Source organism: Microcebus murinus, chromosome 5, assembly GCF_040939455.1.
Source record: "Microcebus murinus isolate Inina chromosome 5, M.murinus_Inina_mat1.0, whole genome shotgun sequence".
Classification (NCBI taxonomy): Eukaryota; Metazoa; Chordata; class Mammalia; order Primates; family Cheirogaleidae; genus Microcebus; species Microcebus murinus.
In genome coordinates this window covers 94,037,411-94,054,998 of record NC_134108.1, presented here as the reverse complement: position 1 = coordinate 94,054,998, position 17,588 = coordinate 94,037,411, and the positions used below count along the sequence as shown (strand labels likewise).

General features: G+C 38.0%; 1 protein-coding gene across 1 annotated transcript in view; it reads right to left on the bottom strand.

Moving 5' to 3' along the window:
* The window catches only part of PKHD1 (PKHD1 ciliary IPT domain containing fibrocystin/polyductin), a 424,797-nt gene that overhangs the window by 207,000 nt on the left and 200,209 nt on the right, over positions 1-17,588 (bottom strand). Inside the window, exons 47-48 of the mRNA XM_076003302.1 lie at positions 13,282-13,417; positions 10,651-10,897 (exon numbers count right to left, since the gene is read on the bottom strand). Of these exons, the coding sequence (XP_075859417.1) occupies positions 10,651-10,897; positions 13,282-13,417 (383 nt within the window). The remainder of the gene's footprint in view (positions 1-10,650; positions 10,898-13,281; positions 13,418-17,588) is intronic.

Sequence of the window (17,588 nt, the reverse complement as noted above, 5' to 3'; positions counted from 1 at the left end):
CAACCCTCAACTCAAATTCTTAGAATCAGAATGGACATAGGGACATGAAGGTCATCTGCTCTGACTGCCAATCCATTGCAGGAACACCCACCGTGACATTTCATCCCACCCCTTCTTCCATTTGCATGGTGTTCACATCCTCAAATAGACCATTCCATTTATGGAATTTATTTTTAAATTGTAATCTTTAGAAAAGCTTTAGAACATTAAATTTCCTTCCTTTTTCTTTCTAGCCATTTGCCCTCAATCATCATGGCTCTCTCTTCCCCTAAGCTGAAACCATATCCCAGGAGATTGGCTAGCACATTTGGGCCAACTATATTTAACAAATAAAAATAAGCTTCTAGGCAATAAATGTAAACTGCATGTAATAAGAAGAGATAAGTTGGAACTAAGAAATATTAGAGAGATAGATGAGTTAGCTAGAGTAGGTGCCATGATCGATACGTAAAATGGAATTCCCCACAGTCCAGAGAATGATTCTAAGTGTTTCAGGTTCTGAAAGTGCATCATTTCAGCTTTCACAGAGATATATGGGCTCTCGAAAAATAAATCACAAGGCTTAATTCAGGAGAGACTAACTGATAAATCAGAATTTTCAGTTAAAGATTGATAGTGAGACATAAAATTGCCTTTCACATAGTGAGAGTTCAGTAAATATCTGTCGGGTGAACAAACAAATGCACCAGAACACCCCAACTGGCTACTTAGTGGCATTTCTCCCCAACACAGAAGTCTACCCAGAAAACCACGAGTTCTTGCATTCTGATTAATCAAAAGAGATGAGCAGTTGATCATAAGTGAGCAGAGCTCAGAACTGATAACCCCATATCAATAGAATATTGGCCAAGAGGACTTAAACACTTATATTTGGTGGTCAGAAAACCTTTCCTGAGCACATACAAGCCATACACACTAACAATGGTCTCTGGTCCGGTAAAATGCTAGGGTTTCCTTAAGAACTCATATTTCTTCTTGCCTAGTCAAGTACTCTCAATTAAACCACTTTCAAAATAATATTTATTAAGTATAGATCAAAAGAAGAACTCTATTTGTTCAAATGGATGCATCTGTTCACATTTAATTCCTCCTGCTTTACCAGCCAATACTTTGTCATTATTTCCTCACCCATCATACATAGCACCTTGATAATTATGAAAATATTACTTCAATATTTGACAATACAATCCATTGGGTAGACATTCCCAGAAATATTTCCTAATTCCAGCAATGTGGCCCCAAGAACTCCCCTGGTCACTTTTAATGAACTCAGTTATTTCTCAAAGTTCCATTAGCATCACCATTTTTAGGATGTTATTTTTCCTGAGTTGGTTTCTATAAATTGTAAGTTCAGTTTTTGAAGGAAGCATTTTTTCAGACCATCTCCCCAGTTTCTGAAGGCCCTTGTAAACATAACCCCCTCTTCAAGTACTGTCAAACCTAACTGCTAGCATTAATTAGGTTCTACTTGCCCTTAGAATCTTTGTACCTTCCTTTTAATGTTCTCCTTTCAATCAACATCCAATAATTTGATGCTAACCCCTTGGTCAACCAGAGCACATTGTGATCCTAAATTACCCTTTCTTCTTTCCCCTTATGCACTGCCCATTCTCTCAGAGCCTGGATCCTGGCAAGCCCCCATCATCCATCTCAACTTAGCTTAGTTCGGGAGGCAATTTCATAAGTAGTCGTGTGCAGCACCAGACTTCTCTAGTGCAGCACAGGTAGAGAAGGAAGTTGTAAAATATGCCTTTATCACTGCTGGTTGCAGAAAGGGTCACATGGTGCACTCTGAAAAGCAAATCAAAATGTAAAAGACCCATGTCCCAGTAGACAAGATGCCTGAATCGACCATCATGGGACGGGGGTAAAAATTCAAAGTCAGATCGGCTCCTACCCTACTGGGCCCAATGCCAGAATTGACAGTGGTGGGCCCCTTCCAAAAGCACCAAAAGAACATCAAGAGTCAAAGAACACCATGAAAAGAATTTACCAACCATAATTGCTACGATTTTCGCTTGCCCTAAATAGCCACCAATTTCCCCGTGCCCTAAATAGCCACCAATCTCCCTCTCCTTACTGTTAATGAAGCAAAGGAGCACAAAAGTATTTCTAATTTGGAGGAGCCGAGGGAGTCTGCATGGGCCATTAGCAGCAGAGAGCTTCATTACTAGGGGAAGAAGTCTCTCCCTGAACTTCTCATGGCTTTATGTGCAAGAAATCAGGAGGCAACCAGTCCATTCTAAATGTTAACCCTTACCTCTGCGTCAGCAACGGCTCCTCCTGTCTACAATCGAAGAGACAGACTGTAAGCCTTACATGCTATTTTCCTTTTCCATGGGATGCCTTGATTTTGGTTCTCTTCTTGTTAATCACCAAACCTGTTTTTAATTCAGGCAGATATATGTCCCTTTAGAAATAACACTATCATTTGATAAAATATCCTGGCCAAAGTACCCATTTGCCATACTAGTTGCTTGAATAGTTACGTAATTTAGTGCCCACGGACTGTGCAGAACTGTTGAATGTATACTGCCCACAAAGGATTTGCTAGGCAATCAACAATACCAATGAGAACAAATATTAACTCCCTGGCTTTAGTTTACCATTAGCTTACTTTTCCTAAGGGCCCATATCTCCGTGCATTAAGATAAACACTGCGTTGAGCTAGAAATGCTCTCGATTCAGAACAATTGTGAAATAAAACCTTTATCATTATGCATTTCCTAAGCCAGGCACATCATAATAGCCAGCCTCAAATGGTGCTGCAAGCATCTTCTGGATATCAGTGCTTGCTGCCGTCACTCTCATCTTTTACTGCACAAAGGTGACAAAATTGAAATTGCGAGCACAGTCGACCAGTTTTTGTGGCACGGCTTTGCGTGAGTATCCTTTAAAAATGCACAGAGCTCATAATAGTCCTTGTCACACGACCACTGTCCTATCTACTGACCTGACACCATTCATTAATATTTTATGTACTATCAATATGTTTTTCTATAGCTTTACTGATTCAGAAACACTTAAATATTTCTCCTTTAGAGTAATGTAAAAAAAACCTAAAAAGAGGAAAGAAACTACAACACTCAGTCTTTTCCCAAACTTTTAAAACTTCTTAAATTCATATACAAGACAGAACTGGTAAACAGAGAGACGAGCCTTGTGTTTCTGGTGGGCTCACCCCACCGTCACTCCTCCATGACTTTTCAGATGTGTATGTCCGTCTATCTTTTTTCAGAGTTGGTTCAAGCAATAATTTGTCAACCCACAAATCAAGTTGGCATCTTGTCTAAAGTAGCATCTACACTTTTTTGCAGCATACTTATCTGCCATCACAGTAGGACAATACTTCTTGCTCATTCCATCTTTTTTTTTTTTTTTTTTTTTTTTTGAGGCAGAGTCTCACTTTGTTGCCCGGGCTAGAGTGAGTGCCATGGCGTCAGCCTAGCTCACAGCAACCTCAAACTCCTGGGCTCAAGCAATCCTGCTGCCTCAGCCTCCCGAGTAGCTGGGACTACAGGCATGTGCCACCATGCCCGGCTAATGTTTTCTATATATATTAGTTGGCCAATTAATTTCTTTCTATTTATAGTAGAGACGGGGGTCTTGTTCTTTCTCAGGCTGGTTTCGAACTCCTGAGCTCGAGCAATCTGCCCGCCTCTGTCTCCCAGAGTGCTAGGATTACAGGCTTGAGCCACCACGCCCGGCCGCTCATTCCATCTTAATCTCCAAAGAAGAGCAATAGATAGCCATTACCCTCCTTTAGATGATCCTTCATACACTGTGGCTTATCTTGTTTTGATCTACTGAGTACAGCTGGAACGGCTGACCATGAGAATACCATCGCTGGAGTGTGCAACCAGAAGGTAAACAACTACTTGTTACAGATGTTGAATAACAGTTTTGTGCATCAGGTAGGGAGTTAGACCGAGTGGCCTGCCCTCCCTTCCATATAAATACACCTGGTGCTGGGGCGAAGATGACTGACACTGGCTCACAAGAGTCCGTCACTAACCCCTGTTCCCAATTTCACGTTCAGTGACATCACGTTGGCAGCTTGATTCAGGTCATGTGAGAGTATTTTCACCATAGAATCAGGCAAATGCATCTACCCGAAAGATCAAATGACACTCTAAAGACACCTGCATTCGAATGTTTTATAGTAGCACAATTCACAATTGCAAAGCTGTGGAAACAACCGAAGTGCCCATCAATATATGAGTGGATTAATAAAATGTGGTATATGTATACCATGGAATACCACTCAGCTTTAAGAAACAATGGTGATATAGCACCTCTTGTATTTTCCTGGATAGAGCTGGAGCCCATTCTACTAAGTGAAGTATCTCAAGAATGGAGAAACAAGCATCATGTGTTCTCACCAGCAAATTGATATTAACGGATCAACACCTAAGTGGACATATAGGAATAACATTTATTGAGTGTTGGGCAGGTGAGAGGGGGGAGGAGGGGATGGGTATATACAAACATAATGAGTGAGATGTGCAACGTTTGGGGGATGGACACGCTTGAAGCTCTGACTCGAGGGGGGAGGTATGGGCAATATATGTAACCTTAACATTTGTACCCCCATAATATGCTGAAATAAAAAATAAAAAAAATTGAGCCACCATAGAAAAAAATATCAGGCAAATGCTACAACCTAGGGCTTTTATTCTGGGTAGCTAGTTGTTAAACATTTCCTAGTATACCACTGTACCCTTTTATTATTCATGAAATGTAGTCATCATGTAATATTGCTGGTGATATTCATTAGTTTGGGGTCCATTATGATTTTTTCCCTCTTTTTCTTTTTTAATTCTGTAAACTCTGCTACCAAGAGAGGATAATACATCTTGGATAGGGTTTTTTTGTTGTTGTTTTTTAAGGACTGAAAAGATACCATTAGTGATGCTATGCCTATTTATCCCTAGGAAGGAGAGTTAGGCGATTATTAGAGGAAAAGCTAGGCCAAAATTTCCATTTGAACTCTACTTTTGCATTCACAGAGGCAGGGGGTGCTTCATACTTTGAACACTGACACATTAAGAGCAGTTACGTAGGTGAAAACTGAACGCAAGCACTACAGGAGAGGATATTAAGCAAGATCTAAGAATCAAGGTGAATATTAACCTTTTATTTTCCAAGAGAAGTAGGAGGGAAGAAACAGAAGGTACTGGGCCACAATGAATCAAGACTATGTTCTGAATGACTCCAGATTCTACAACTTCCTGGCAGGTTTCTGGATCAACACAATTGTCATGTGAGACTTAGAAATCAATCCCTATTTTTCAGAAATTGAATTATTACAATTTGAACAAACTTAAGTCCCTTGCCAGGCATTTGTTTCTCAGAAACATAAAAATATATAATAATCTGTTCTAAATCCATAACAATCTGTTTGTAATATGCCTATGTATTGTTTTATAAATCACAAATGTAATAGAGACTTTGTAAAGGTAGCATTTATTGAGCGCCTACTACATGCCAAGCAAGCAATGACCCTGGGAGATAAATACCATTATGTCCATTTTACTGATATGAGAACTAAAGCAAAAAGAGGTGAAATAACTTGTCCAAAGGAATTTACCTAGGAAGTAGGGAAGCAATAGCTTGTACTCACAAATGATTCCTAAATTACTTCTCTATTTTTCAGTCTTTGAAAAATTATTTCAAACATATGCATATGCCTGATTGTATTTTATGTGCATCTTATAGAAACTCAGAAGGACTAGTTGGCCAACCCACAACATCTCGCAAGCTCTTCTAATTTCCCTTATTCTCAATACAGTCAGTAACTGGAAAACAGAATCAGGGTTTGATTTGTTGATATCTGAATGAGTCTATGACAATTGAAGAAGTTATAGAGTGCTCTAGACCAAAATAAGAAAAGAAAGAAAAGAAAAGAAAATTCCCAGACAGTAGTTGTGAAGGTCGAGGTCTCATTTTGCCCTATCACATCTCTGTGTATCTATATAACAAGGGCAAGAAAACAACTGCAAGTGTAGGCAAACTGCTGATTGAGTGGAAGTAGGTAGAGGTGGATTACAGAAGGAATCAGCAGTTTAAATTAATGCTCTGGTCAACTGATAGCTCCAAGAAAGCAATGGACATTAAGAAAGGACATTTTCAAATATTAGATGTTTCTAGAATTTTAGAAATAAAAACCTAAGGGTAGCATTTTAATTTGGGGCCTTATGAAGGAAAGCTGAATGCCATGGACTCCTCATGAAGAGAAGAAACGTACAATAATGACAATAGAAAAAGATTGGGGGAAGTCCACAATTTTTAATTTATATTTATTTACTTGACACTGATTTTATTGAGTTGCTAAATGTTCGACATGGTTTGGGGCATTATCATACAAACAAAAATCCTATTCTCACCCCACTTCATATCTCTGAGGAGAGATGGACAATTTATGAAGCTATGCAGGAGCTATGAGTATTGATTGGAGAAGTATAGAGAGCTCACACACAGCAGGGATACCAAAACCTGCACAGCAAGCTCAGGGAAGCTTACCAGAAAAATGGCCTCCGTGCTGAGTTCGTGGAAGCTGAATCTTATGAATCGAAAAGCATGAAGAAGTTGGATGTGGCTGAGGGATATCGTGCAGGGATGGTAGGGCAGGGTGCTGCTGAGAGATGGTCCTGGAGCCATAAGCAGGGGGCAGGTCATGAGAAGTCTATGAGATATTAAGAAGGTTGGACTTTCCTTGATGAACACTGGAAAGCCTTTAAACGTTTCAAGCAAGGGAATCCATGGCAAGACCAGATCTGCATTTACAAACTCCAAAGATTGAAGCACAGAGAGGTGGCAGGCTAAGAAGCTACTGTGGTTCTACAGGTAAGACGTAATGGCTGCCTAGACCAGAGGTGGTACATGGGGAAGGAGAGAAGCAGGAGGACTCAAGAGGGATCTTTTTAAGGAGATAAAATGGACCTGGTAGGTGATTAATGGGGGAAATAGGTAAAAAGATGAGTCAAGGTTTAGACAAGCCTTTGTCTCAGTGGGATTCTGAACACCTCAGAAAGAAACAGGTCTATAGAAATAGATCATAAATTCCATTTTGGCAAGCAGAGTTTGAGATGGCTATTAAATACAGTAGCGGAAATTTTTATTGGAAGTGTCGCTTCTTGGTAGAAATATAATGCAATCCACAAATGCAAGCCACAGACCTTGTCTTAAATTTTATAGTAGCTATATTTAAAAAGTAAAAAGAAACAGGTGGAATAAATTTTAATAATATATTTAGCCCAATATTCAAAATATTATCATTTCACCATAATCAACACAAATTATTATGATATTTTACATTCTTTTTTCATACTAAGTCTTAGGAATATAATGTGTATTTCATTAATTCACTCTTCTAGCACATCTCAATTCAGACTGGCCATACTTCAAGTGTTCAGTCACCATATGTTTCCAGTGGCTACAATACTCGACAGTGTAGATTCTAAGGGCAGTCAGTTAAATGGGTCTAGAGTGCAGTAGAGCAGTGTAGACAGGAGGAACAAAATTTGGAATCATTAGTGACAGTTAACTGAGGTTGTGGAAATAACCCAGGTCAGCTGGGAAGACTATATGGCTTGAAAGGAAAGGAAAGCTTATTACAGAACCCTAAGGAACACCAGTGCTTAAGAGACAGAAAGAAGAGGTGACAAAGGAAATATACTGATAATATTATACCCCGTCCATGTAATTATCTCTATACAGGATAATCATTTATCTAAATTTGGGGATCAATAAATCCAAGAGCTATGTGAGGTGTGTCATTATTATGGGACCCTGGAGAAAAGCAGTGGCTGCCATATTATTTCTGAAACAAGATCCTGACTTATATTGGCAAAGCTCACAGCCTCATCAGGAAGACAGGGGTCTACAGAGGGCGGCGGGTGGAAACAGAAGCTGGGAAAGGAACCCTACCCAGAAGAACACCTGCAGCTCCTGCAGAAAGCATGTCTGCAGAAGTGTGAGAGAGAGAGCAACGTAAGCAGCACTCATGCAGATCAAGCGTGTGATCGTTTTAACAAATCACAAACTAGAATCTGCCTTGTAGAGGGTGGCAGGGTTTTTCTTCACCCAAAAATATTAAATAATGTGGCCAACTTCAAATACTTATATGCCTCTGCTAGCTTTGAGTCACAGGAGCCTATAAAACGCAAAGTGCCACTAATGTGAACACCGTGGGGCTTAAGGCAGTAGGTGACAAGAATATATTGAAGATCGCCGGTGTCAAACGAAGAAGTTATGGTGAAAATGGACCAGAGAGGGGGCCTACCAAGGAAGAAATCACACTCCAAGAGCTTGGTTTTCAGCAAAGGGGGTAGGGGGTGCCTTGTTCATGCAGCTATGTAAAGCCTCACTCCCGGCCCTCCCAGGACCTCTTGCTGAGGGAGGCGGGTAAGGGTTGAAAGTGAAGACGAAGACGGCAGGGTGCCTATGCCATATCATATCTCCGTCAACATGCGACCCCAAAAGATCACGACTGTGAGAGCTTTGTAAATCAACTCTTAGGGTGCTTGCCCCAGGGCAGATAGCACAACAAATTAATCCTTTCTCCATGAAATGCAGCAAAGTTTGTATCTACGCTGAATCCAAATTGCTCATTAGCTCTGACATGTTCCTAATGAGGTTATAATGCTCTGGGACAAAGATCAAGCCACTGAGCACAAATAGCTAGGGATAGAATTATAAGAAGAAAAAAAAATGAGAAGGACCTTAGAGCAGTGCTTCCCAAAGTTTAATAGGAATCACCTGGACCTTCAGATTCAGCGTGTCTGGGGGCTGGTGTGAGATTCAGCATTTCTAAGAAGTTCGCTGGTGATGCTGATGCTGCCAGTCCCTGGACCACACTTTGAGCAGAAAGGCCTTAGAGATAATCGAATCCAACTGCTATCCTAGACGTAAGAACTTAGGGCCAAGAGACTTGTAAATGGAAGCACGCTGAGACTTCCCAATGGCTAATGTGGGGCAATTGGATATTTGTCCATCGGCCTGTAGGTCAACCTGAAAATTTTAAATAGTATCTAAGAGATAGGGTGACCAGTCATCCTAGTTGACTGAAGAAGTTTCCTGGACATGGGATTTTCCATTTCAAAAACAAACATATTCCTGAAAACCCAGAATGAGTTTTTTACCATACTAGGACACTTTTGGATCTTGTTAGAATATGGCATCGGGATTATCTTCATCTTGACCTTGTCAGTCCCAGAGTGGTGGGATCATGGCTCGCTACCAAAGCAAGCTCCTAAGTATGCAGTTCTGAAGACCTCAAAGAGCAAATTTTCAGACAAGGTTGAGGCTCTGCAGAACCTTCCAATACCACACAGACCAGTGCCTCTCCAAGACAGAGCCCACCAATAGATCTCAAAGTAAGGTATATAAAAAGAGTTCTGAGAATGCATAGAAATAAATATTGTACGTGCATGTAATGTTCATTCTAACTACACAAATCTATTTTATTTTCCTCATTTGAAAAAATGCATATAGGAAATAAATCACTAGCTTTTATAAACCTCAAAACACTCATTGAAAACATCTTTGGCAGAAACGCTAAAATAACAATAAAAATCAAGCTGCATCCCTGAGAATGAAGAAAAAGTCATGCTCTGCACAATAAAAATGATTAGAAATGAAAATATAGCCCTCCATTTTGTTATTTCACTCATTGGAAATGAGCCCCTTAACATTAGATAGAATAAATATGAACAGTCTGGAAAACAAAGGTGGAAAATTTTCAGACTATTCAATGCTAGCAGTGTATTGCTAAGGCTTCCAAAACAGAATTTCAAGATACTGTTCCCATGTGCATTCAAAATGCAGAGTTAGTCCTGACCACAATGACGCTCACTCTCCAGAGTTTACCTGTTCAAGTAAGATGGCAGCGTGATCTGATTGAATGACTTGACTTAATATTCATAGAGTTGGGACACTTAAAACAATGGAAGGAAGGAAGTGTAGCTAAATATATACAATACATTTAAAATAAGTAAAAGACAGAACCCTAGACACTCAGCAATCATTACCTGGAAATTAAAGAGGGCAGAAGCAATCCTATTACGCATTATAAACAGCCCAGCTGCTGACTTAATAGTAGTTCGAGTAGCATAACCAAGGAGTCCTTGCTTCAATATTAATAGGAAATGTATTGTACAAATCCAATAGTTCATGAAATTAACAAGGAAAATGAACTGGAGTGAAGCAACTTTGCAAGTAATAGGAGGCATCAGCAACTGCTTCCCTGGAGCATATCGAACACATTTAAAGAGCTTGCAGAGAGTACAGGTATAAAAATGAGAATGGACATTATTATAATTTTTTAATAATACTTTTAATTTAAATATATTTCCAATTCTCTATTGGTCGCAAGTCTTTTTAAGAAGCTATTAGCTCAAAATGTCAATGAGAGGTCAGAAGCTATGAGCTATGGTCCAATGATACTGAAAGTTAGCTGCCATTTGAATCAGCCTGAAACCACCATAAATTCATGATTTGACAGCTGTCAAAATTATTTCCCTTTCACTTTTGTAGAACTACATACTTCAAATTATCTAGAAGACAATTTCCCTTCTACAAGCCTCAACAGCCTGAATGATATACACATGCTCATTGGCAAGCTAAAAAAGTAGAGTTAATTCTACTTACAAACCGATAGACATACGATGAAAGAGAACACCTCCCCCACAGACACTGCCAGGGACAATCCGACTGAAGTTCGCATTGACCAAACAAGAAGTAGAAAGGGTTTCCATAGAAGCAACAATGTGACTTCTATTTTTCCCAGACAGGGACCCATCCAAGTCTTCCACAATTGCGGCATGAGGAAATGGAAATGCTACTAAGTTTGGAGAGTTTGTAAACTTCAACTGGTTGGTCTTCACAGTAAATCCACCTATAAAATGGAACACAGAAAGACTTACATGATGGCACAAAAGACTATCATCACAAATGGCAACTAAATTCACCAGAGTGCTTTCAGTAATTTAAATAGTATATATACAGTTCTACAATTCGCTCATTTATTCAGTAAAAAAATGTCATGAGTGCTTACATGCGTGCTAGGGACACCGAGGGAAACAAGGGCAGCATTGGCCCTGTCTTCTTCACACAGCCTGTTATCTAGGGCAGATTTTTCTACTGGGGCAGCTTCACCCTCAAGGGACATTTGGCACTCTTTGGAATCTTTTTTGGCTATCACACTAGGGGGTTGGCAGTGCTACTGGCAGCTCGTGGGTGGAGACCAGAGATGCTGCTAAACAATCTCCAATGCGTAAAACAATCCCCACAACAAAAAGATTATCTGGCCCCAAATGCCAATAGTGCCAACGGTGAGAAACTCTGGTCTGCTAGGAAACAGAAACAGAAAACATTCATTTATCAACTACTAAACACTAAAGGTGCTGTGATCTCAATCTTTCAGCTTCCATTGCTCTATGGTGAGTCTACCTGACCAACAATATCTCTTACTATGAGGTTTATACCTTAAACATTTTACCTTCAAAGGCAACATTCAATTAATCACTTGAGCAAATAGTATTAGTAACACATTTTCTAAGTATTAGCTCTAAGGCTATACTTCTTGGCAGTCTTTCCCTAACACCCCTGCCACGTGATTCATGGGTACTGCCAGTCCAATTGCCTGGGAACAAACTACAGCAGTGATCTTCGAACTCACACACCTGTATCATTAAAGGAAGAAAACTGAGTATACATCTCTCAGTACATAAGCTACCATACTATGGTAGTACGAACATTACAAAATAACACAAAAGAGGAAAATAAAAGAGAATAAGATAGAAACAGAGGCTCTAATGTTTTCATTCTGTACCCCAGTAAAATGAATCCATGCAGTGAATTAATTTGTGCATGAAAGACTCCATAATTCCACCTCTTGCAACCTCTGAGGTGAGGTTCATCTAACATCACTGCAGCTCTACATTTTGGTCATATTTGACTTCTCTGTGATTTCCCAAGCACAACTTGCTTTTTGGAATCTCTACTTTTCTTTCTTTTCTTTTTTTTCATATGCTTTTCCTAATACCTAGAAACTTTTCCCTGCCTATTCCCTCTTGCAAACTTCTATTCACCTTTCAAAACCCTACTCAAGAATCCCTTCTATGAAATCTTACCTGATGCCCTTCCTTGTTCCCTTCACTGGCCCTGTTCAATCCTCTAGTGCTGCACTCATCTATTACAATAATGGGCTTAGATATTCATTTTCGTGCCTAGATCAAGAGTTTCTGGAGGACAGGAACTATGTGTTTTTCGTTTTTATACTCCCCAGTTCCTTAAGCCGAGGCTGGAATAGATAGTTTTTAAGCAAATGAAAAGACAGTTTAGCTAAGATCATCCAGTGAGATCTTTAGCTTAGAGCTCACAAGGAGTAATGTGATTTTTTTTCAGTGTCTTATGAATGATATGAAACAGAGAAGCTATTAAAGAATTGAGGAATTGAGATTGGAAGTCCTTGCCATGAGGTATTTATTATTCCTATATCTGCAATCTTAAACTCAGATGCCACCCAAATAAAAGCAATCTTTTGCTCTGCCTGCACAGGAAAAAAAAAAAAAAAAGGTAAAGTGGAGGCTTGCTGATTATTCATTTAATTAAAAAAACAAACAATTATCTAAATTGGTGATTCAAACCACAAGAGCATATTTACTTGAATCACTTGGTTTGGCTGTTTACAATGATCAAATCAACCAGATTGCTCTCTACCTCTTTGCACCTTGGCCCATGAGTCCTCCAAGGTATTTCTTACCACCTCTGAGATGTGGTTAACAAGTAAGCAAGAATAACTGTGGTTCCTTTTGCGTGGACATCAAGCCATGGGCTGTTGAAAATATTAAGTACCTGAACTTTGGCTCTTTTAGAAAAGGTTGTATGCATGGTATTTTATATCCATGTGTCCTTCCATTCAATTCCATTCATTCATTTAATCAGTGAACTACCTACTAGGCACCCAGCTCTCTGCTAGGTACTAATAAGAAAACTGAGCAAGAGAGACGTGATCCCTGCCTTTAGGAAGCTCAGAGTCCAGCAGAGACATGGCACTATAATTACAGAATGGGCACCACAGGAAGAGAATGGGGAGCTGCAGGAAATACACTGTGAGCATCTCTAGGATTTCTTTTAGGAGATTTAAGCAACACTTTCTATTGATGCAATCTCATAACTGAAGGAAATAATGATTCACAAAGCCTTCACCACTGTTTATCATTTTCACTTGAATATTGGTCTTATTTATCATCTGTCCTGTCTATTCAAATAACTTACCTTGTCCTTGGGAACAGCCCGAACAGGTTCTGATGGCCACACAGTTGATGAGATCAAAATTAACAAAGGTTGTGTTAGATACCATCAGTTCCCATCTTTTGGGAGTTTTAATCCCAGCTGACATACACGGGCCTCTCTGTGATTTTAGAAGGAAAAAAAAAAGGAACACAAAATAAGAGACCTGATGATGTATAAATAGAGTTTATAATACACGAATAAAAATAAGAAGGTAAAAAGACAAGCTACAGACTGGTAGAAAATATTTGCCAACCACATATATGACAAAGGATCTATAACCAGAATATAGAAGGGAGTCTCAAATCTCAACAGAAAGAAAATAGACAACTCAATTTAAAAAATCAGAAAAATAAAAAATAAAAACTTGAAAAGGCACTTCACCAAAGAGAATATACATATAGCAATTAAGCACATGAAAAAATGTTCATCAATGTTATTCATCAGGGAAACACAAATTATGGTCACACTAAGATACATTCAACACCTATTAGAATGATTAAATAAAAAATAGTGACAATAACAAGTGCTGATGAGGATAAAAAACAACTAAAATTTTCACTTATTGCTGGTGGAATGCAAAACGGGACAGCCACTCTGGAAAATAGTTTGGTGGTTTCTTATAAAGTTAACTATAACGTTATCATATGACCTAGCAATATTGATACCTCCTAGGTTAGAGAAATGAAAATCTACATTTATACAAAAACCTCACACAAATGATTCTAACAGTTCCAGTTCACCAAATTTGGAAACAACTCAAATGTCCTTCAACAAATAAGTGGATAAACAAACTGTGTTACATCCGCATAGTAGAAGACTACTCTGCAACAATGAGGAATAAAACATCGGTACATGCAACCAGTTGGATGAATTCCAAAGGCATTTGGGAGTACAGGAAGATATTTTCAAAAGGTTGTACACTATAGAATTCCATTTATAGGATTGTTGAAAAGGCAAGTCTACAGTGACAGAGAATAGATGAGTGATTGACAGGGGTGAGTAGTGACAGACCCATGTGGAGTCAGCACTGATGCCACAGTTCTGTGTCTTGATTGTGGTGCTGGTGGTGACAGAAATTTACACAGGTGTTAAATCCGTGGAACTGTACATTAAAAAACATCAGTTCTGTTGTATTTTAATATATATGTTAACAAAACTTTAACAGAAAGTCTAAAAAGAAAAACAAGAACTGCTTCTAAGATTTTCCACAAAATCTCTTCAATGAACTCAATCCAATCAAGTTGTTATTGCTTCACTGTTCCATTGCTAAAAAGTAGTTGTACATTTGAGGATCACCAGAATTTTTTCAAGAGCCTCCAACATGAAAAACAGAGATAAAAATAAACAAGCAGCAGAAAAGAAACCCAGTAGAGACAAAGCTAGTATAGAAATTAGAAGAATACTTAAACACTATCATTAATAACCTCAGAGGAATAAGCATATTATATCCATGAAACAAATGGGAGCCTAAAAAGGGATTTTCAGAAAAGAAAGAAGAACAAAAATGGGAGAGTAGAAATAAGACATTCAACAGCTAAATTGAGAAAATATTCCAGGCAGTAGAACAAAATAACAAACAAACAGAAAATCAGAGAGAAAATTAAGATCAGAAAAGAAATTCAGGAGGTCCAATATCCAAATAATAATAGTTTTAAGAAAAAGAAGAAAATATAGGGGAGAGAATTATCAAAGAAATAATTTAAGAAAACCTCCCAGAAGGGAAGGATATTTTTCAGACGAAGTTCTGCCCAATACCTAACACAGTGGTTAGAAAAAGAGCCACACCAAGGTACATCATATTGAAATTGCAAAACACCAAGGAAAAGAACAAGACCCTAAAAGTTTTCAAAGAGGAAAAAATAAAAGATTACCTACAAAAGACCTAGAATCAGAGTATCTTAAAACTACTCAATCTCAAGATTAGAAGAAGCTAGATGACAATGTAATATTGCTTTCAATATTTCAAAGCAAAATTAACTCTAACCTGGTACCCTATAACTTACAACCTACCAATAAGGAGGTCTCCATATGTAGCTCAAAACCTTTACCTTCCATAGTTTGCCTTTTTTCCAGAAAGTTACTTTAAGCTACGAGCTAACAAAATGAGGAATTAAGCCAGAAAGGAAGAATATGTGGAAATCAGGAACAAGAGTTCCAATAGTAGAGAGACGTGAAGGCAATTAGAATTTTGGTCAAGACAGATTCCAAGATGTAGCTTTGAAACCATTCTCATATGTTGCTGGCGCAGGTATAATCACTCTGATTATTGTTGTTTGGCATTACCCACTAAAACTATTCTATTACCTAGCAATTTTACAGATTGGTATATATTCAATAGAAATGCATGCACATGAAGACCAAGAGACATATAGAAGAACATTCATGATATCATTTTTGTAATAACCAAAACCTTTAAACAATCGTCTATCGATAACAACATAACTTAAAAAAATTATAGTACAGACATAAAATGAAACACTCCACAATGACTGGAAGAATAAATTATTGTGACACACAAAAACATGCATGTATCTCATAGACATAACATTGTGCCAAAGAAGCCAGATACAACAGAGAGACATGTTCTATGATTCCACTCGTATAAAGTTCAAAAACAAGAGAAACTCATCTATGCCAATGGACGTTTGAATACTGCTTCCCCTTTGGCTAGGGAGTGCTGAGTGGGTTGAATGGAGAGGCATGAAGGGGCTTTAGAGAAATTGATAATGTTCTATTTCTTGATCTGGGGTATATACACAATTTGTTTTCTTTATAAAAACTCATTGAGCTCTTCCCCTTGTGATTTGTGTACTTTTCTCCATAAATATTATATTTCCAAGAAATATTTACTTTAAAAAGTGGAACAAATACTAGAGAAAAGTAACATAGAAGATGAGAGAGTAAAGAAAGAAATTAAAGAAGTTTAGTGTTCTTAAAATTGCTCAGGTAAAGTTTAACAGGGTTGATGTAATTTAGACTTTGTTAAGACAGGCAAGCACATTAAAAATTTAAGACCAATAACAAAATAATCATAACAGAATGAATAATTTCCAAATGAGTACACATAAAAAGATACTATGCAATGCAAGACAAATCAAGTTAGGAAATTAGAAAAAAAAAAATCAAACCGATTGCAAACTGAAAGTACAAAATAAGATGGTAGAAATAAATGCAAATGTATGGGAGACCTCGGCATGTGGATGGTAATTGAAACCACTAGAGAAAATGAGATTTCTCCCAGGGAGAGCAAGTACATTGAGAAGGAAAGGGGCCCTACAACAGAATTTAGAGAGACAAAAAGATGAAAGGTTTAAATGAGGAAGAAAAATCCACAAGTGAGAATGGGAAATAACCCCTAGAGAAACTGGAGGAAAAAATCAAGCAACTCCATCAGCATCTGTCTGAATAAGATATTTTTTAACATAGCATCATCTGCCCAAATTAATTACAATAATGACAAAAAGACAGCCATGTCGCATACTTCAAAAAGTAGGGTGACTATAATTTAAATCCAAATCAGGACATTTTGAATGAGAAGGGAATGCTAAGTGCATAGAATGCTGGAACAAGAGGTATAAACAAACTGCCCAAACAAAGTAGGATATATCATGATGTTGTAGTGGACATCTTTTTCTTACATATGAAAGCCATCCCCACTGAAAATTTTTCTAGCCATCTAGACATAAAGGTCATTTTGGGTGTGAGAGTACCAACATACATACAAGCATGCTTAAAGGAAAACAAAACCTTCTAATGATAAAAATTTCTTCCAGAAACTAATGCTTGTTTTAGGATATGACTCACTGTAATTCTATGCTACCAATTATAAGTGGATGGAAGGTCTACAAATGAATGGGCTGAATTCTCTGAAAATCTTAATTCCTAAATGAATGGCAGGCACAAAAGATAGAGGCTAAAATCAGAGTTCCACAACCACAGAGAGGCCAGGCATCTTCCTTTATTTTCCCTTTTAATAACACACATGGCAACAAACTGGTTCCTAAATAAATCTGAGAAATATTGTGCTAATTAAAGGTAATGGATATTTTTCTTGTTTGTTTTAATCCTAGAATTTCTCAGAGCCTTTAATATGCTTTAATGTGTTTTCTTTTCTTTTTTTAATGAATTTGAATCTGTATGTTTGAGGTTTACGACATGTTATGGGATACATATAGTTACTAAAATGGATCCTATAATGAAGCAAATTAACATTGCCATCCCACACAATTACTTTTTTGTGCAACAAGAGCAGCTAAAATATATTTATTTAACAAAAATCCCTAATACAA